Source organism: Thalassophryne amazonica, chromosome 17 (genome assembly GCF_902500255.1).
Source record: "Thalassophryne amazonica chromosome 17, fThaAma1.1, whole genome shotgun sequence".
NCBI classification, from domain to species: Eukaryota; Metazoa; Chordata; class Actinopteri; order Batrachoidiformes; family Batrachoididae; genus Thalassophryne; species Thalassophryne amazonica.
Window position 1 is genome coordinate 54763842 of NC_047119.1, and position 18291 is coordinate 54782132.

Sequence of the window (18291 nt, forward strand, 5' to 3'; positions counted from 1 at the left end):
TATTTGCGCTAACACCAACCCCCAGTCATAGATGTGTCTGCCACCTGCTGTACATGTCTGGGCTTGTTGTAGGGATTAATCAGCATAATGTGTGTGATGGAAATTAGGAGCAGGTGTGTTATAGAAGTTAAGAATTCTGAGTAATTATGATGTATTCCTGCCAACTTGTAGCACGTTGTCTCTGCTGCTGGTGGAAAGAAGCTGGTTTGGTGAAATGACCCCTTTTAATTGCAACAACGTATCAGAGCAGATGGAGGCGGTCAAAGCCTAGAAACTGAGACGTTTCAGTGCACAGGAAGTCTGGGTCATTGTGTTGCTTATGGGATAGGTAGCATGTTGTGGTATCCGAGGCTAACTCTTCCATCTAAGACTTCTTCTGTGGTTTCTAGTGTCTCAAACATTGCGTGTTCTCTCACAGACGACACGGACAGAGTTCGACTTGCCGGATTACTGCGTGCGGCGGCGTTACCAGGACTTTGATTGGCTGAGGATAAAGCTGGAGGACAGTCAGCCGACCCACCTCATCCCTGTAGGTCACCGTGATGCAGCTGACACCCGTTTTTCACAAACAAAGGCATCACTGACCCTCTCTGAACCTCCTCTGTTCTTCACATCCAGCCGTTACCAGAGAAATTTGTGATGAAAGGCATGGTCGATCGCTTCTCAGAGGAGTTTGTGGAGACCAGGATGAAAGCTTTGGATAAGTTCCTGAAGAGAGTCGCCGACCATCCTGTCCTTTCCTTCAACCCACATCTCAACACATTCCTCTCAGCTAAGGTAAGCCATCATCTGGACCTCCTTTTTATTTTTTAACCTCCATCCCATTAGGACATTCCTGCTTAACATCCTTCAAGAAGACTCTATCGTATCATGAATTTTTGCTTGTTTCGTCTCATGGCTGACTGAGTTTTTAAAAAGTCTCCTTAATGCTGTTTTGTTTTTAGATCAACCTTGATTGAACATTCCATAAAGAAATGATACTACAACCAGTTAGTAACATCGATGGGGTTGATAACTGGACAGAATTACAGTTTTACACAATTAAAGTTGATTTAAAAAGAAAAAAACCCTAAGAAATCAAAGTATGTGATTTATGTGAAAATGTCTTTAATTAACGTTGCTGTTGTTGATGTTACGGCTGCAGGACCTGAACAAGCGTCAGGGTTTGACTCTGCTCTCCAAGGTTGGCGAGTCGGTGAAGCAGGTCACTGGAGGCTACAAGCTGCGGGCGCGGCCGGTCGAGTTCGGCGCCATGGGCGAGTACCTGGACACCTTCAGCCAAAAACTGGGAACCATCGACCGCATCACTCAGAGGATCCTCAAAGAGCAGTCAGGTATTGACCTCGTGCCGCTCAGCGTTCAGTCACATTTCCCAGCCGTCACACCAGGTCAAAGGTCATGTGAGTAATAGAAGGATGAGGTGATTTCTAGGATATTAATTCCTCAAATAGTACAGCAGATAACTGTAAGAATCATTCAAATCTGACTACGAGCACCAAAATTTGACTGTGTATATTTTTGGTACATATTTGAGAAAAATAACGTTAGCGTTTGAATTTTCAATAGGGGATCAACTGAAGAATTGCACAGGGGTCAAAAAAAAAAAAAAAAAAAAATCTTCCAATCATATTGAAAGCTATACCACATTGTGTGTCTGATCACAAAAATTCTGAAAACGTATAGTTTGTACTATCTGTGACTGAATGTTATGGGGTAAAAACTTTAAGAATGGTGACAAAGGTCAATTTCAGTTTGTACAGAGGTCAAAAGTTAAAGTTGCTCCAATTTTGGTAAAAAGTGGTGCAAATGATTGGTTGCGTTAATATAGGATTAACAAATTGAATAGTTTTGACTGTGTTGAATGCTTGGTCTGCAAGGTAAAGGCTAAACAATGTCGACGTCCATTGGATTCTATAGCATGCGACATATGTTTACCCCGTAACATGACAAATAAGCATGACACATGGTGCAAACTATTCCTTTTTAAAACCCTATTAACTCAACCAATAATTTGCATCTCGTTTTACAATAACTGGAGCAACTTTAACTTTTGACCCCTGTACAAACTGAAACTGACCTTTGTCACCATTCTTGCTGTTTTTACCCCGTAACTCCATAACATTCAGTCATAGATGGTCCAAACTATACCTTTTTGGAATAGTTATGATCAGACACATAATATGGTATAGCTTTCAATATGATTGGAACATTTTTTTAATTTTGACCCCTGTGCAATTTGTCATTTGGCCCCCGATTGAAAATTCAAATGGCTAACGTTATTTGTCTAAAATATATACCAAAAGGTATACACAGTCAAATTTTGGTGCTTGTAACCAGATTTGAACGATTCCTCTGCAAATGTTCTGTTATCTACTGCACTAAAAATAGTCATGACGAATATACCCTCTGGAGAAGCATTTGGCCCAATTACGACCTTGACCTCTGACCTTGACTGTTTAATGGACTCTTTTTCTGACACTTCATTTTTTTGATATTTTTGCTTTGATCACTGAAGATTTTCCAGAAGACAAAAGTGGTCCAGCTGTTGTTTGTCTCTCCACTTTGAGGTCATCAAGAATTTGTTTGAGACACCATAAACAGAACCGTGGACTCAGTCCGAAATGTGTTTTGGTCCCTGTTAGTTTGAAGTTATTTCCCGACATGCGGCCCTCCAGCACTCGGTGGTGCAGGTTTTTCCTCTCTCGTTGGTTATTTATAGCCACTGCATTGTGGCTTGCGGTCGGCTTGAAACGGCTCAGCCACGACTTTATCTGCACTGTTGACTTTCCTGGAATCATCAGCTCCAGCATTTGTTCTGACATGAACGTGGACGTGTTTGGTTTTCGATAACGGCGCCACGTGTGACAGGCTCGCCAGCTCCATCTGTTCAGGTTTCACGAGCTGCAGCCTGACTCAAACAGCAGGTTCTAGTTTCCGTCTCGGTGATAAGATGGAAACACATCGGTACAGATGATGAAAGTTTGTGAGCACTCAGGTTTGACCCGGCAGCCTGGACTCCAGCCATCGTCCTCTCTGGTGTCCAGTTGACACATTTAGATTTGGCGGTCGAAGACACTGAAGAGCTCGAAGGAGACGGAAAAGGTGAAAAACAAGACAAAGATTATTTCTGTAGATCCTGATGTCGTCAGATCACGTGATCGCCCTTGTGAAGGACACAAAAGGTTTGCTGCAGTTTCCACAATTGGCAAATCATTCATCCAGTTCAACATTCTCTCCTTCTCAACCGTCTGGCTTCAGTCCGTTTATCCGTCCATAGATGTTATTGATCTGTTTGTCTCTCTGCCACTCACTCTATCGCTCTCCTGCACTCTGTTGATCAATCAGTTTCTTGCTCTCTCGCTTTCTCTGTATGATAGAAGATATGTCAATTTAACAATTGATCTTAATCTTTTTATCTCTGTTTTACTCACATTATCTTTCTGTGACTCTCTATATCGTGTGTTTATCTCCATCTTTATTGATCTGTTCTTTCTCTTAATGTCTGCATCATTCTTTTTCTCTCTTCATCTTCCACTATCACGTCTTATAGCTTTCTTGATCTTGGCTTTCTCTGTCTTTTGTCTTTCTGTATCATGTCCTCTTTCTGTATCTCATCTTTCTCTCTGCATCGTGTCTTCTATGCATATCTTGTATTTCTCTGTGTTGTGTCCTTGTCTATACATGTCTTCTGTTTCTCTCTGTGTTGTGTCCATCTCTTTGCATATCTTGTCTTTCAATCTGCATCATGTCTTTGTCTTTGCGTATCTTACTGTGTCTCCGTCGTTTCCTTGTCTTTGCGTATCCTGTCTTTCTCTCTGTGTTGTGTCCATCTCTGTAGATATGTTGTCTTTCGCTCTGCATCATGTCTTTGTCTTTACATATCTTGTATTTCTGTGTTGTGTCCTTGTCTTTGCGTGTCTTCTGTTTCTCTGTCGTGTCCTTGTCTTTGCGTGTCTTGTCTTTCTCTCTGCACCATATCTGTCTTTATGTATCTTGTCTTTCTCTCTGTGTCCTTGTCTTTAGGTATCTTGCCTTTCTCTCTGCATCATGTCTTTGTCTTTACGTATCTTTTATTCCTCTGTCGTGTCCTCTTTACGTATCTTGTATTTCTCTGTCGAGTCCTTGTCTTTATGTATCTTGTCTTACTCTGTGTTGTGTCCTTGTCTTTGCATGTCTTGTCTTTCTCTCTGCACCATGTCCGTCTTTATGTATCTTGTATTTCTCTCTCTGTTGTGTCCTTGTCTTTAGATATCTTGTCTTTCTCTCTGTGTTGTCCTTCTCTTTAGGTATCTTGTCTTTCTCTCTGCATCATGTCTTTGTCTTTACGTATCTTTTATTCCTCTGTCATGTCCTCTTTACATATCTTGTCTTTCTCTGAGTCCTTGTCTTTACGTATCTTGTCTTTCTCTGAGTCCTTGTCTTTACGTATCTTGTCTTTCTCTGAGTCCTTGTCTTTACGTATCTTGTCTTTCTCTGAGTCCTTGTCTTTACGTATCGTCTTTCTCTGAGTCCTTGTCTTTACGTATCTTCTTTTTCTCTGCATCATACAACTGTAATCTTCTCAGTGTATCTTCTATTTCTCTCTGCATTGTGTCCTTGTCTTTACATATCTAGTCTTTCTCGTGTCTGGCTGTAAATGTGATGGTTTCTCTCACATGTACTTTTTTTGACTTTATTTTTCACTGTATGGATAGTATTTTGTTGTCATTCGATAACTTTGGACACTATTAAATATTTGGACTACACAACCTTGGTTGATTTGCTTTCATTTCTGAACATATTTTAAATATGTGTTCTTCAAATTCAGAGGTGCTGATAACACTTTTAAAACTAAACAAACACCAGCTGATGCAGGTGTGCAGCTCTTTGTGTCATCAAACATCTCAGAAATTTTTTTTTTTTTTTTTTTTAAGATGTCGACCCCCGTCATCTTTTCTGACCTCTGTATCTGGTCTCATGCTCCCTTCAGAGTACCTGACGGAGCTCCGTGAGTACAGCACCGTGTACTCCAGCTGGGCAGGGCTGGAGGACGAGCTGCAGCGCCCCCTGGAGGGCATGGCAGGCTGCATGGTGACGTGTTGCAGCGGACTGGAGGACCTGAGCGAGAACATGAGCCAGGACTTCCTGCCAGTACTCAGAGAGTACATCCTGTACATCGAGTCCATGAAGGTGGGATCAGCATTTAAAAACAAATAAAATACAGAAAATACATCACACTTTGACTTTCTCTTCTGAAGAACAGATGAGATGTTCCACATGGGGAAATCTGCAGTGTCACAGCAGCGGTGGGAGCAAATCCGTGCAGCAGCTCCGCGTAAAACATGTAAATCGAAGGTGAATGTAAATACCAAGGCCCAGAAAATCAACGCAACAAATAGTTTGTGTCTCGTTGAATAAATGCACCATAAACACGTTTGTTTCTCATAGATTGTGTGTTAATTTTACAGCTACACCTAGTTGTTTGTTTTTTTTTTTTTGTAATTATTTATTGCTAGAAAAATATAACAACAAAATTTACCAAATCTAAATGTTAAAAACTTGTCATTTATATTTCAATATTTTATTCAATGGTCTTCTTTTTTAAAATGATAAAATAGGACAAAGTATGTACTACTGGACATTATTACAAAACATAAAACAGCCCTGTCTTATAGTCAGATGTAAAGTCTTTCCAAAATAAAATGAATGCAGTGGCGGTTCTACACTGAATTACTCCCCAGGCAAGACCCCCTCCGATCGGTTACCTGCCTCGTTTTTCTGGATGGATCCGCGGACCACAGGGAAGGAGAGCGCCTGTCCCCGGTTTCCTGCCGCACATGGAGAGGATTCGGCTGCAGCCAGCTGGGATTGCAGCCAAATCCACTCCGTGTGCGGCAGGACATTTCACACAATTCAGAAAAAAAACGTGCAGGAATTATAGACCTGTATTTTTAATATTATGAATGAGATGTGCTTTATTTGGAAGAAAGTCGAGGTGTAACTGACTTTAGCACCCTCGCCTTTTCCCTTCCATTACAAACTGTCCAACGTGAGCCCCTCCCCATTTCTCACTGCTTCTGTGAACTCTGACAACAAGCAGGGCGCCTACAGCTGACTGCAGGGGGCGCCAATTTGCCAATTCCACACACTGACAAAAAAACATTTTGCAGTGGAGATTATTATTATTATTTTTTTTTTTTGTTCAGTGCGCCTGCCCACTTTGCCGCCCTGCCAAAAATGGCACCCCGGGCGGCGGCTGTATGCCCCGTACTAAAAACTGCCACTGAATGAATGCAACGGCTTTTTATTCCAATCAAGTAAAAACAAAAGGGTACAGTTAGAATGGGCATCTTTAAGATTTTAACTAGTGATGGGATGATGATATCTCAAGAAGTGTGTTGACACACTACACAAACTGTGTCGGCACTGTATTGACACTATGTGGTCACTCAATAGTGACCCCTGCAGTAGTTATAAAATCACTGCAGGTAAAATTGGTAAATGGGCTGCATTTATATAGCGCTTTTCCATCTGTATCAGACGCTCAAAGCACTTTACAGTTATGCCTCACATTCACCCCAATGTCAGGGTGCTGCCATACAAGGCGCTCACTACACACGGGGAGCAATAGGGGATTAAAGGCCTTGCCCAAGGACCCTTAGTGATTTTCCAGTCAGGCGGGGATTTGAACCCATGATCTTCTGGACTGTAGCTCTTCCCAGCTGTTCCTGCATTTGAGTGAGCTTTTCTTTGGCCGTGGTGCTCGATCGAAAGTATGTCACAATTTTCTGTGTTTTGTTGCGTATTTCTGTTAGTGTTGTGATTTGATCACATGATTTCCTTCCAGTTAAATTCATGGAATGGGCAGTAGAAATGGTTTGCCGTATTTGCAGCGTTCGAGCACATGAAATCATGTTTGCTGCTGCATCAGTGACAAGACACCTGACTTTGCCCGCAATGCCCCACTCCTCCATGAGGCTGTTTTTAACCGTGGCTGTGTTTTCTGCAGTGTGTTTCTGAGGAAAATGCTGCACTCACAAGACCGATGAATGTTCATGACTTTCTTTGTCCACATCATGGCAAGTAACAGCAAGATATGCCTCCATATTAATGGACGTCCACATATCAGCTGTTAAACTAATAGCAACGATGCTCTGGAGGTCCTTTTTTGTCTCCTTTTCCTCCGCATATTTCTGGCTCACCAAGTCCTTGATGGCCTAAAAATAACCATACAAATACTGTAATACCAATATAATATATATATCATGACAGTGCTCAGTTAATTCAACCATACATTTCTTAAATATACCTTCCTGCTTGGTAGAACATATGAGGGTGCAATCAGCTTCAGGAGCTCCCTGAATCCCTCATTTTCAACAATGATGAGTGGCTGACAGTCTTTGATGATCATGTTGACCACAGCCTCATCCACTGCTTGCCAAAAGGAAATATTTTATTAAAAGCTTATTAAAGGACTGTAATTTTTACAAACAATATTACAGAGTCACACAAAGCCTTTTGTGTGTAATGGACTATTTTTGAAAATTCAAATTTTTTGGGGAGAATTTCAACATACCTGGGGTACTCGCACGAGTATCTGCCAATTCCTTATTGCCATGCCGAGCTCTATAATGCCTCAGCATTGATGAAGTGTTCTTATTGATGTAAGATAGCTCCGTGGAGCAGAGCCGACACTTTGCCTACAATAAAATAATAGGTTAATTTATCTGAAAACAATTCAAACCTCTTACCAGAAAGGAGTACAGACATATTTAAATGAAAAAATAATAGTAAACAATGCCCAAACGTGAAAAAGATTTATTTTTTGTCAAAAGATCAAAATTATTCCAGACTAGGGAAAACCTCTTTGAATGATCCATGAAGTCAGTGGAACAAGGTGAGGGCAAGCAAAATCTAAAATCCAACAGTAAAACTCCATCCAACAAATCCGCAACATGTGGATACTACAACCCCTGGCAAAAATTATGGAATCACCGGCCTCAGAGGATGTTCATTCAGTTGTTTAATTTTGTAGAAAAAAAGCAGATCACAGACATGACACAAAATTAAAGTAATTTCAAATGGCAACTTTCTGGCTTTAAGAAACACTATAAGAAATCAAGAAAAAAAGATTGTGGCAGTCAGTAACGGTTACTTTTTTAGACCAAGCAGAGGAAAAAAATATGGAATCACTCAATTCTGAGGAAAAAATTATGGAATCACCCTGTAAATTTTCATCCCCCAAATTAAGACCTGCATCAAATCAGATCTGCTCATTGCCATTGACCCTATGCCATGACATTGACCCTATGTGTCTTTTTCCAAGGAATGTTTTTGCAGTTTTTGCTCTATGGCAAGATGCATTATCATCTTGAAAAATGATTTCATCATCCCAAACATCCTTTCAATTGTCCAAAATATCAACATAAACTTGTGCATTTATTGGTGATGTAATGACAGCCATCTCCCCAGTGCCTTTACCTGACATGCAGCCCCATATCATCAATGACTGTGGAAATTTACATGTTCTCTTCAGGCAGTCATCTTTATAAATCTCATTGGAAAGGCGCCAAACAAAAGTTCCAGCGTCATCACCTTGCCCAATGCAGATTCGAGATTCATCACTGAATATGACTTTCATCCACAGTCCACAATTGCTTTTCCTTAGCCCATTGTAACCTTGTTTTTTTCTGTTTAGGTGTTAATGATGCCTTTCGTTTAGCTTTTCTGTATGTAAATCCCATTTCCTTTAGGCGGTTTCTTACAGTTCGGTCACAGACGTTGACTCCAGTTTCCTCCCATTCGTTCCTCATTTGTTTTGTTGTACATTTTTCGATTTTTGAGACATATTGCTTTAAGTTTTCTGTCTTGACGCTTTGATGTCTTCCTTGGTCTACCAGTATGTTTGCCTTTAACAACCTTCCCATGTTGTTTGTATTTGGTCCAGAGTTTAGACACAGCTGACTGTGAACAACCAACATCTTTTGCAACATTGCGTGATGATTTACTCTCTTTTAAGAGTTTGATAATCCTCTCCTTTGTTTCAATTGACATCTCTCGTGTTGGAGCCATGATTCATGTCAGTCCACTTGGTGCAACAGCTCTCCAAGGTGTGATCACTCCTTTTTAGATGCAGACTAATGAGCAGATCTGATTTGATGCAGGTGTTAGTTTTGGGGATGAAAATTTACAGGGTGATTCCATAATTTATTCCTCAGAATTGAGTGATTCCATATTTTTTTCCCTCTGCTTGGTCTAAAAAAGTAACCATTACTGACTGCCACAATCTTTTTTTCTTGATTTCTTATAGTGTTTCTTAAAGCCAGAAAGTTGCCATTTGAAATGACTTTAGTTTTGTGTCATGTCTGTGATCTGCTTTTTTTCTACAAAATTAAACAACTGAATGAACATCCTCCGAGGCTGGTGATTCCATCATTTTTGCCAGGGGTTGTATGACGGCGTATTAGGGCCATTCAAAGACAGGGAGGAAAAAAAATGGAGATTACATTTTCGAGTTTAAAGTCTCAAATATACAAGAATAAACATGCAAATTTATGGGAAATAACACGCAAATTTGCGAGATTATAAACGTGTATGTATATTTGAGAGAAAAAGACAATGCAAGATTAGAACACGTAAAACTACAGGTACATAAATGCACATGCAACTGCAGCCTATTGGCGCCTTAGCGATGGAATGAGACGGGACACTGGCTTCATCATGTACGTTTTTACAGTCAAAAAGAATTAATATATGGGCAGCGGTTTCGATATTTAATGTCTGAGAGATGAGAGAAATAATGCTATAATGCGTTTGCTTGCAGTTAATGCAAATGCAGGTAATTTGGCTATTTATCAAATTACTAAGTTAATGTAGCTAACGTTAAATGTGCTATGTTTTTTTTTTTTTTCTCACAGATTTGCATTTTTATAATCTTGAAAATGTGCGTGTTTAATCTGGCAAATTTGCTACATTTTTCTTGCATATTTATTGCTTTTTTTTCTCACAGATTTGCATGTTTCTTAGAAATCTTAGAAACATGGTGTCTAACCAGATCCTTACTCTGGATGGCATTACCCTGACCTCTAGTAATACTGTGAGAAATCTTGGAGTCATTTTTGCTCAGGATATGTCATTCAATGTGCATATTAAGCAAATATGTAGGACTGCTTTTTTACATTTGCACAATATCTCTAAAATTAGAAAGGTCTTGTCTCAGAGTGATGCAGAAAAACTAATTCATGCATTTATTTCCTCTAGGCTGGACTATTGTAATTCATTATTATCAGGTTGTCCTAAAAGTTCCCTGAAAAGCCTTCAGTTAATTCAAAATGCTGCAGCTAGAGTACTGACAGGGACTAGAAGGAGAGAGCATATGTCACCCATATTGGCCTCTCTTCATTGGCTTCCTGTTAATTCTACAATAGAATTTAAAATTCTTCTTCTTACTTATAAGGTTTTGAATAATCAGGTCCCATCTTATCTTAGGGACCTCATAGTACCATATCACCCCAATAGAGTACTTCGCTCTCAGACTGCAGCCTTACTTGTAGTTCCTAGGGTTTGTAAGAGTAGAATGGGAGGCAGAGCCTTCAGCTTTCAGGCTCCTCTCCTGTGGAACCAGCTCCCAATTCGGATCAGGGAGACAGACACCCTCTCTACTTTTAAGATTAAGCTTAAAACTTTCCTTTTTGCTAAAGCTTATAGTTAGGGCTGGATCAGGTGACCCTGAACCATCCCTTAGTTATGCTGCTATAGACTTAGACTGCTAGGGGGTTTCCCATGATGCACTGAGTGTTTCTTTCTCTTTTTGCTCTGTATGCACCACTCTGCATTTAATCATTAGTGATTGATCTCTGCTGTCTTCCACAGCATGTCTTTTTCCTGAATCTCTCCCCTCAGCCCCAACCAGTCCCAGCAGAAGACTGCCCCTCCCTGAGCCTGGTTCTGCTGGAGGTTTCTTCCTGTTAAAAGGGAGATTTTCCTTCCCACTGTCACCAAGTGCTTGCTCATAGGGGGTCGTTTTGACCGTTGGGGTTTTTCTGTAATTATTGTATGGCTTTTGCCTTGCAATATAAAGCGCCTTGGGGCAACTGTTGTTGTGATTTGGCGCTATATAAATAAAATTGATTTGATTTGATTTTGTTTATAATCTCGAAAATTTGTTTTTAATACTGCAAATTTGCTTGTTATTTCTCATAAATTTGTATGTTTATGCTCATATATTTGTGACTTTAAACTCAAAAATTTTATCTTTTTTTTTTTTTTTTTTTTTTCCTGTCTTTGAATGGCCCTAATACGCCGTTGTAGGATATAGTTTGTTTCCTTATAAACACAATTTGGTGAGGCGCACCTGAACGACATAGTTCCTGTATCGGTCACATGATATTTTTTTCTTAAAGCGATACACGCACCAATGTGGGGTTTCACTCTTGTGTGCTCGACATAGTGCTGACGCACCAGTGTTGTTCGTCCCATCACTAATTTTAACAGTACTACTACTCTTAGTGGTACTCTTTATCAGTCTGGTACTTTAATGATATTCTTCTCAGTACTTTTGTTTTGAAAAACAGTAATTTCCCACTTACTGCAATAATAGTATATTGTAGTAGTATATTGTAATGTAATATTTATTATGACAGAATACCGTGCGATAAGAAAGCTCAGTACGTAAACCATAGAGTTGATGCACGTTATGTAAATCGATGTACGGTGTCTTGTAAAAGTATACGCCTCCTTTCACACGTTGAATTTTTTTTTTTTCCATTTCAGTGACTTCAATATTGTAGACGTCTGTTAATAAATATCATTTTCTGGGTTCTTATAAAGTTTTAATTATCGTATATAACAAGTGACCTCTTTAAAATTGTTTTTGTTTTTCCAACCAAACTAGCTGCCCAAAATAAACAAACAAACAAAAAACAAGCCTTTTAATTTCTTGACGTATTACTGAGAAGATGCGCTCACGTTGTGCATCTTTGTTGTGCGTCAATGTCACTGCTGCTGTTTATTGACCGCAGTTAGACGGTTGTCACTTCCTGTCTTCTCTCAGACTCCCTGATCAGTTTCTCTCTTTATGTGAACACAGAATGTTCTGAAGAAGAGGGATCAGAGCCAAGCGGAGTACGAGGGCCGGCTGGAAGCGGCCGTACTGCGTAAACAAGAGGACAGAACACCTGTAAGCTTCATCCATCTGAATCTGAAACTTGTTACACACATGGACACCGCCGCGGTCACAGTTCACTGTATTGGCTTAAGAAAATTTAAAAAAATCAGACAATAACAAACGTACCACAGTTTTCATCATCTGACAGTAAATTATTTTAGTTTGTTTAACGTGTGTGTGTGTGTGTGTCTTCACTCTGTGGCTCCTCTCAGGATGTGAACTCATGATCTCGGGTGTGGGAGGTGGGCACTCTGACCAGAAGACTAAAACCCAGACCCGTCCTCTGTAGCCACACAGTCCTTTAGCTGTTGTGGAGGGAAGTTTACTGATGACCACATGCACAGCGCCTCCTGCTGGCCTCCATCACATTTGACGAGTTAATGACGTCACAATTCAAAGGAACACAGATGTTGCTTTAAGTTACATTTCCACAGGTCATTTTTTTGAGCTTTTATTTTGAAAAGACCAAGTAATGGCTAAGAGCGCTTTTATTATTATCACGTGGTGTCAGTTTGTCTCGTACGGGAGAAAAACAAACATTAAGAGTTTTACCAGCAGCTCCATCTGTGAAAACGTCTCACGTGTTTCTGTCATATTCTGATGTCAAACTAAAAACTGCTGCACCTCCCGTCCCCTGCATTAGTCTGCTGATAGGTCCCCTGAGTTAGGCTGCCGTTAGGTCCGCTGGCTCTCCCCTGTCATGTCCCCTGTCTCTGCCTGGTGTCTTCTCCCCTTTCTCTGTCTGTCTGGCATCATTTCCCCTGACTGTCCCCATGTCTCTGTCTGTCTGGCATCATGTCCTCTGACTGTCCCCATGTCTCTGTCTGTCTGGCATCATGTCCTCTGACTGTCCCCATGTCTCTGTCTGTCTGGCATCATGTCCTCTGACTGTCCCCATGTCTCTGTCTGTCTGGCATCATGTCCTCTGACTGTCCCCATGTCTCTGTCTGTCTGGCATCATGTCCTCTGACTGTCCCCATGTCTCTGTCTGTCTGGCATCATGTCCTCTGACTGTCTCCATGTGTCTACCTCTGTCTGTCTGGCTGGCTGGCGTCATGTCTCCTGACTGTTTCCATGTGTCTACCTCTGTCTGGCTGGCTGGCTGGCGTCATGTCTCCTGACTGTTTCCATGTGTCTACCTCTGTCTGTCTGGCTGGCTGGCGTCATGTCTCCTGACTGTCTCCATGTGTCTACCTCTGTCTGTCTGTCTGGCTGGCGTCATGTCTCCTGACTGTCTCCATGTGTCTACCTCTGTCTGTCTGGCTGGCTGGCGTCATGTCTCCTGACTGTCTCCATGTGTCTACCTCTGTCTGTCTGGCTGGCTGGCGTCATGTCTCCTGACTGTCTCCATGTGTCTACCTCTGTCTGTCTGGCTGGCTGGCGTCGTGTCTCCTGACTGTCTCCATGTGTCTACCTCTGTCTGTCTGGCTGGCTGGCGTCGTGTCTCCTGACTGTCTCCATGTGTCTACCTCTGTCTGTCTGGCTGGCTGGCGTCGTGTCTCCTGACTGTCTCCATGTGTCTACCTCTGTCTGTCTGGCTGGCTGGCGTCGTGTCTCCTGACTGTCTCCATGTGTCTACCTCTGTCTGTCTGGCTGGCTGGCGTCGTGTCTCCTGATTGTCTCCATGTGTCTACCTCTGTCTGTCTGGCTGGCTGGCGTCGTGTCTCCTGACTGTCTCCATGTGTCTAGCTCTGGCTGGCGTCGTGTCTCCTGACTGTCTCCATGTGTCTGTCTCTGGCTGGCTGGCGTCGTGTCTCCTGACTGTCTCCATGTGTCTGTCTATCTCTGGCTGGCTGGCGTCGTGTCTCCTGACTGTCTCCATGTGTCTGTCTATCTCTGGCTGGCTGGCGTCGTGTCTCCTGACTGTCTCCATGTGTCTGTCTATCTCTGGCTGGCTGGCGTCGTGTCTCCTGACTGTCTCCATGTGTCTGTCTATCTCTGGCTGGCTGGCGTCGTGTCTCCTGACTGTCTCCATGTGTCTGTCTATCTCTGGCTGGCTGGCGTCGTGTCTCCTGACTGTCTCCATGTGTCTGTCTATCTCTGGCTGGCTGGCGTCGTGTCTCCTGACTGTCTCCATGTGTCTGTCTATCTCTGGCTGGCTGGCGTCGTGTCTCCTGACTGTCTCCATGTGTCTGTCTATCTCTGGCTGGCTGGCGTCGTGTCCCCTGACTGTCTCCATGTGTCTGTCTATCTCTGGCTGGCTGGCGTCGTGTCCCCTGACTGTCTCCATGTGTCTGTCTATCGCTGGCTGGCTGGCTGGCGTCGTGTCCCCTGACTGTCTCCATGTGTCTGTCTATCGCTGGCTGGCTGGCTGGCGTCGTGTCCCCTGACTGTCTCCATGTGTCTGTCTATCGCTGGCTGGCTGGCTGGCGTCGTGTCCCCTGACTGTCTCCATGTGTCTGTCTATCGCTGGCTGGCTGGCTGGCGTCGTGTCCCCTGACTGTCTCCATGTGTCTGTCTATCGCTGGCTGGCTGGCTGGCGTCGTGTCCCCTGACTGTCTCCATGTGTCTGTCTATCGCTGGCTGGCTGGCTGGCGTCGTGTCCCCTGACTGTCTCCATGTGTCTGTCTATCGCTGGCTGGCTGGCTGGCGTCGTGTCCCCTGACTGTCTCCATGTGTCTGTCTCTGGCTGGCTGGCGTCGTGTCCCCTGACTGTCTCCATGTGTCTGTCTCTGGCTGGCTGGCGTCGTGTCCCCTGACTGTCTCCATGTGTCTGTCTCTGGCTGGCTGGCGTCGTGTCCCCTGACTGTCTCCATGTGTCTGTCTCTGGCTGGCTGGCGTCGTGTCCCCTGACTGTCTCCATGTGTCTGTCTCTGGCTGGCTGGCTGGCTGGCTGGCGTCGTGTCCCTTGAGGGCCTCTGTAGTTGTAGTTTTCTCTGTGTCCCAGCAGATCCCCGTGGAGGTGGAGAAGTGTCAGGACAGAGTGGAGTGTTTCAACGCGGACCTGAAGGCTGACTGGGAGCGCTGGCAGAGCAACAAGAAACAAGACTTCAAACAGCTGCTCACCGCCGCGGCCGACAGAAACGTCAACTACTACGAAAAGGTAGAAACTGTCCAGTCTTGCAGCAGACGGCGTCGGAGATCAGAGTACAGAAAGATCCTAATATCTTTGATTATAGATCCTTTGATACTCTGGTACACTTTGGATTTTTTTTTTTTTTTTCTGAACATAATTCCGAACCCTTTTGACAGTTTAACACTTTATTTGGTCTTGAATTGGGAACCAAAATGTTGTAGAGCCCGTATCCACGCAAAGAGCTCCTAACTTAGCCTAAAAATTATACATTAAGGCAGTAAATTAATATAAAACCATTATGTAATTAACAAGGGAAAAAAGGGTTGAGTTCTCTTAAAAACTGTTGAGGTCTAAGGTTCTAAAAACATTCTGGACTCACACACCACATTCCAACTCATTATAGGAACTTTGCATAATTTATTACCACCCTTGATGTCAGCTACCTATTTTATAAACATGAACCAATCTAGAGCTCGTTGACCCCATAAGCAACACACCAGTTATACTGTATGATTATCTTATTGTTAGCTTTAAGTTGACCTGACACTTGCACGACTTTGATCCGCGCACTTGCAAACACTTTGTCGTGACGATCCCACCCGCTGTGTTCCCAGCTGGACACCACACTTTGTTCCACCAGATGCCCCGCGTTGTGCGCTGGACGTTGCGTATATAACATAATTATTTCATAGCAGGTTAATTATTTTCTGTCCGAGTGGCTGTTCAAAACACCTCTAATCGCTTCCGGAATCACAGAGGACTAATTGAGTTTGTGGTCCTCCTGTCCTGTGTACCAACAGCATTTCCTGTATATTCATTTTGTGAATTGTTCTGTAATTTATGCCTGTAGCATGGCCCAAGCAGAGGGTCACCCCTTTGAGTCTGCTCTGCTTGAGGTTTCTTCCTCAGAGGGAGTTTTTCCTTACCACTGCTGCTCTGGGAGTTAGTAAGGTTTGACCTTACTTGTGTGAAGTGCCTTGAGGCAACTCTGTTGTGATTTGGCACTACATAAATGAAAATAAATTGAAATTGAAAATTTGAGCTGCCGCTTTTCTCTCTGTCTTGTGCGGAACTGTCTAAAAAGGTAATTATTTGTAATGTTCAGATTGTAATGGTTTGTCAAAACATTTGCATGTTCCATCCTTCTTGTGACTATCTGTAAAACTATGTTTATGATAGATTTAACGTCTCTTTCTAATCATTCAGATGAGCTGCGCTCTGATGCGGTGCGCTGACACAATCACTCACACTCACATGCACTGTTTTTGAATTGTTTGCGCAATGTTCACTTGAAGTTCACGTAATTAATGCGTGATGGAGATTTGGAACATTTCAAAATTTTCTTTGAACGAAGCCTCGCACAGTTTATAACAGTTTACGAGTTTGAGATGAGGTTAGTCTCCTGCATGGTAGAGTGTGTGCAAGTGCACAAATCAAAGATGTGCAGGTGTCAGGGCACATGCATCACTACTCTTAGTTTCATAGTGGAGTAGAGCAGAGAAGGATTTTCTTTCACCAGAACAGATCAAATCCAGACTTGCATCTCAGATGTACCTTCTGGCAATTTGTAGCTAAATTTTCAGGTCTTCTTTTTAAGAAAATCCTACTCTATAGTACTTCATCATGATACAAAATGCAAAGCTTGCACTGTGCATAATTTCTCCAATCACAGCCACGTAAGCCTATAACTTCTTCTGGGTTGTCTGGGTGTCTTGGTGGCTTTCCTCACTCTTCTACTTCTTGCACAGTCACTCAGTTTTTGAGAACTGTCTACTCCATGCAGATTTACCATAGAGTGCCATAGTGTTTGTATTTCTTTGTAATTAATGTAAATAAAGTCCCAAACATATTCAGTGGCAGCTTTACCATCAGAGAGCCTCGTCCACAACTACCACTGAAGACTCCAAGCTGTCGTTGATGTTAAAGGGGCCTTACACAGTATTAAGAACAGGGGTATGTAAACTTTGGATCAGGGTCATTTGGGTAGTTTGTGTTGTCATTATGATTTAAAAAGAGTAAACCTGGTTGTTTGCCAATAAATGGCTTCACCCAACCACTAACCATGAGTGGGGAAAAAAGTTTTTGTGTTGTCATTCATATTCTCTGAAAAATGGACAAAAAAACACAAATATTTACTTAATAATATAGATGTCCACATCTTTTCACAATTCCTGTGCTAGTCAGAGAACATACCGGATCAAGACAGCGTCCAGTTTAGAAATGAACGGCACATTTCACTGTTACAGGAGTTTTTGTCATGGAAAGAGGAACAAAGGTGGAGGAATTCCGCGCGTCTCCGCGGAGCTGCATGGCGAAAAGAAACGCCGTGATGAAGCCTCACAGGACATGTTCTGGCATGTCCAGCTCATGCACAATCACAATTGGATATTCACACGACTGGAAAGCAACCGGAATCCGTCTGAAATCCACCTTTAAGCCGTCCTGTGAGACTAACACCGAGGTGGTTTCGTCCCGTGTAATGAACGGCTCCGTGGCGCGTCCCTCGGCTTCTTTTTCCTTGAAAAAAAAACTACTGTAATGGTGGAATGTGCCGGAAAAAGTGCTGATGTCCACATCTTCTGCCTTTTTGTGAAAGTCAGACGAGGTCCCGGATCAACAAAGCTTTCACGTTGGAAATGATCTGGTTGTTTGTGCGGGGTGTCAGCCTGTCCATCGGCGCTGGGAACAGGCGAATGAAGCAACCGACAGGCATGAAAAAACTCACGCATGCGCACGAGGGTTCAAGCTTGGCTGACGCAATCACACGTGATTCAAATCCATATGGCTTTTGAAAAAAAATAATAAGGTCGGATACTTTTCTAACAGACCTCGTCTGTGATAGTGAGCACTTCTCCTTTGCTGAGATAATCCATCCCACCTCACAGGTGTGCCATATCAAGATGCTGATTAGACACCATGATTAGTGCACAGGTGTGCCTTAGACTGTCCACAATAAAAGGCCACTCTGAAAGGTGCAGTTTTGTTTTATTGGGGGGGGGGGATACCAGTCAGTATCTGGTGTGACCACCATTTGCCTCATGCAGTGCAACACATCTCCTTTGCATAGAGTTGATCAGGTTGTCAATTGTGGCCTGTGGAATGTTGGTCCACTCCTCTTCAATGGCTGTGC

The 18291-nt window shown here is 42.8% G+C and overlaps 1 protein-coding gene across 3 annotated transcripts in view; it reads left to right on the plus strand.

The window, feature by feature from the left end:
* The window catches only part of snx30 (sorting nexin family member 30), a 44083-nt gene that overhangs the window by 10852 nt on the left and 14940 nt on the right, over nucleotides 1–18291 (plus strand). The window contains exons 3-8 of one of the 3 annotated variants that reach the window (XM_034191908.1): nucleotides 419–529; nucleotides 619–777; nucleotides 1145–1334; nucleotides 4970–5169; nucleotides 12068–12157; nucleotides 12789–12839. In XM_034191908.1, coding sequence (XP_034047799.1) covers nucleotides 419–529; nucleotides 619–777; nucleotides 1145–1334; nucleotides 4970–5169; nucleotides 12068–12157; nucleotides 12789–12824 — 786 coding nt within the window. In that variant the 3' untranslated portion in view covers nucleotides 12825–12839. Of the gene's footprint in view, nucleotides 1–418; nucleotides 530–618; nucleotides 778–1144; nucleotides 1335–4969; nucleotides 5170–12067; nucleotides 12158–12788; nucleotides 12840–15032; nucleotides 15189–18291 lie in introns of those variants that run through there. The other 2 variants (XM_034191906.1, XM_034191907.1) reach the window with 2 other exon arrangements.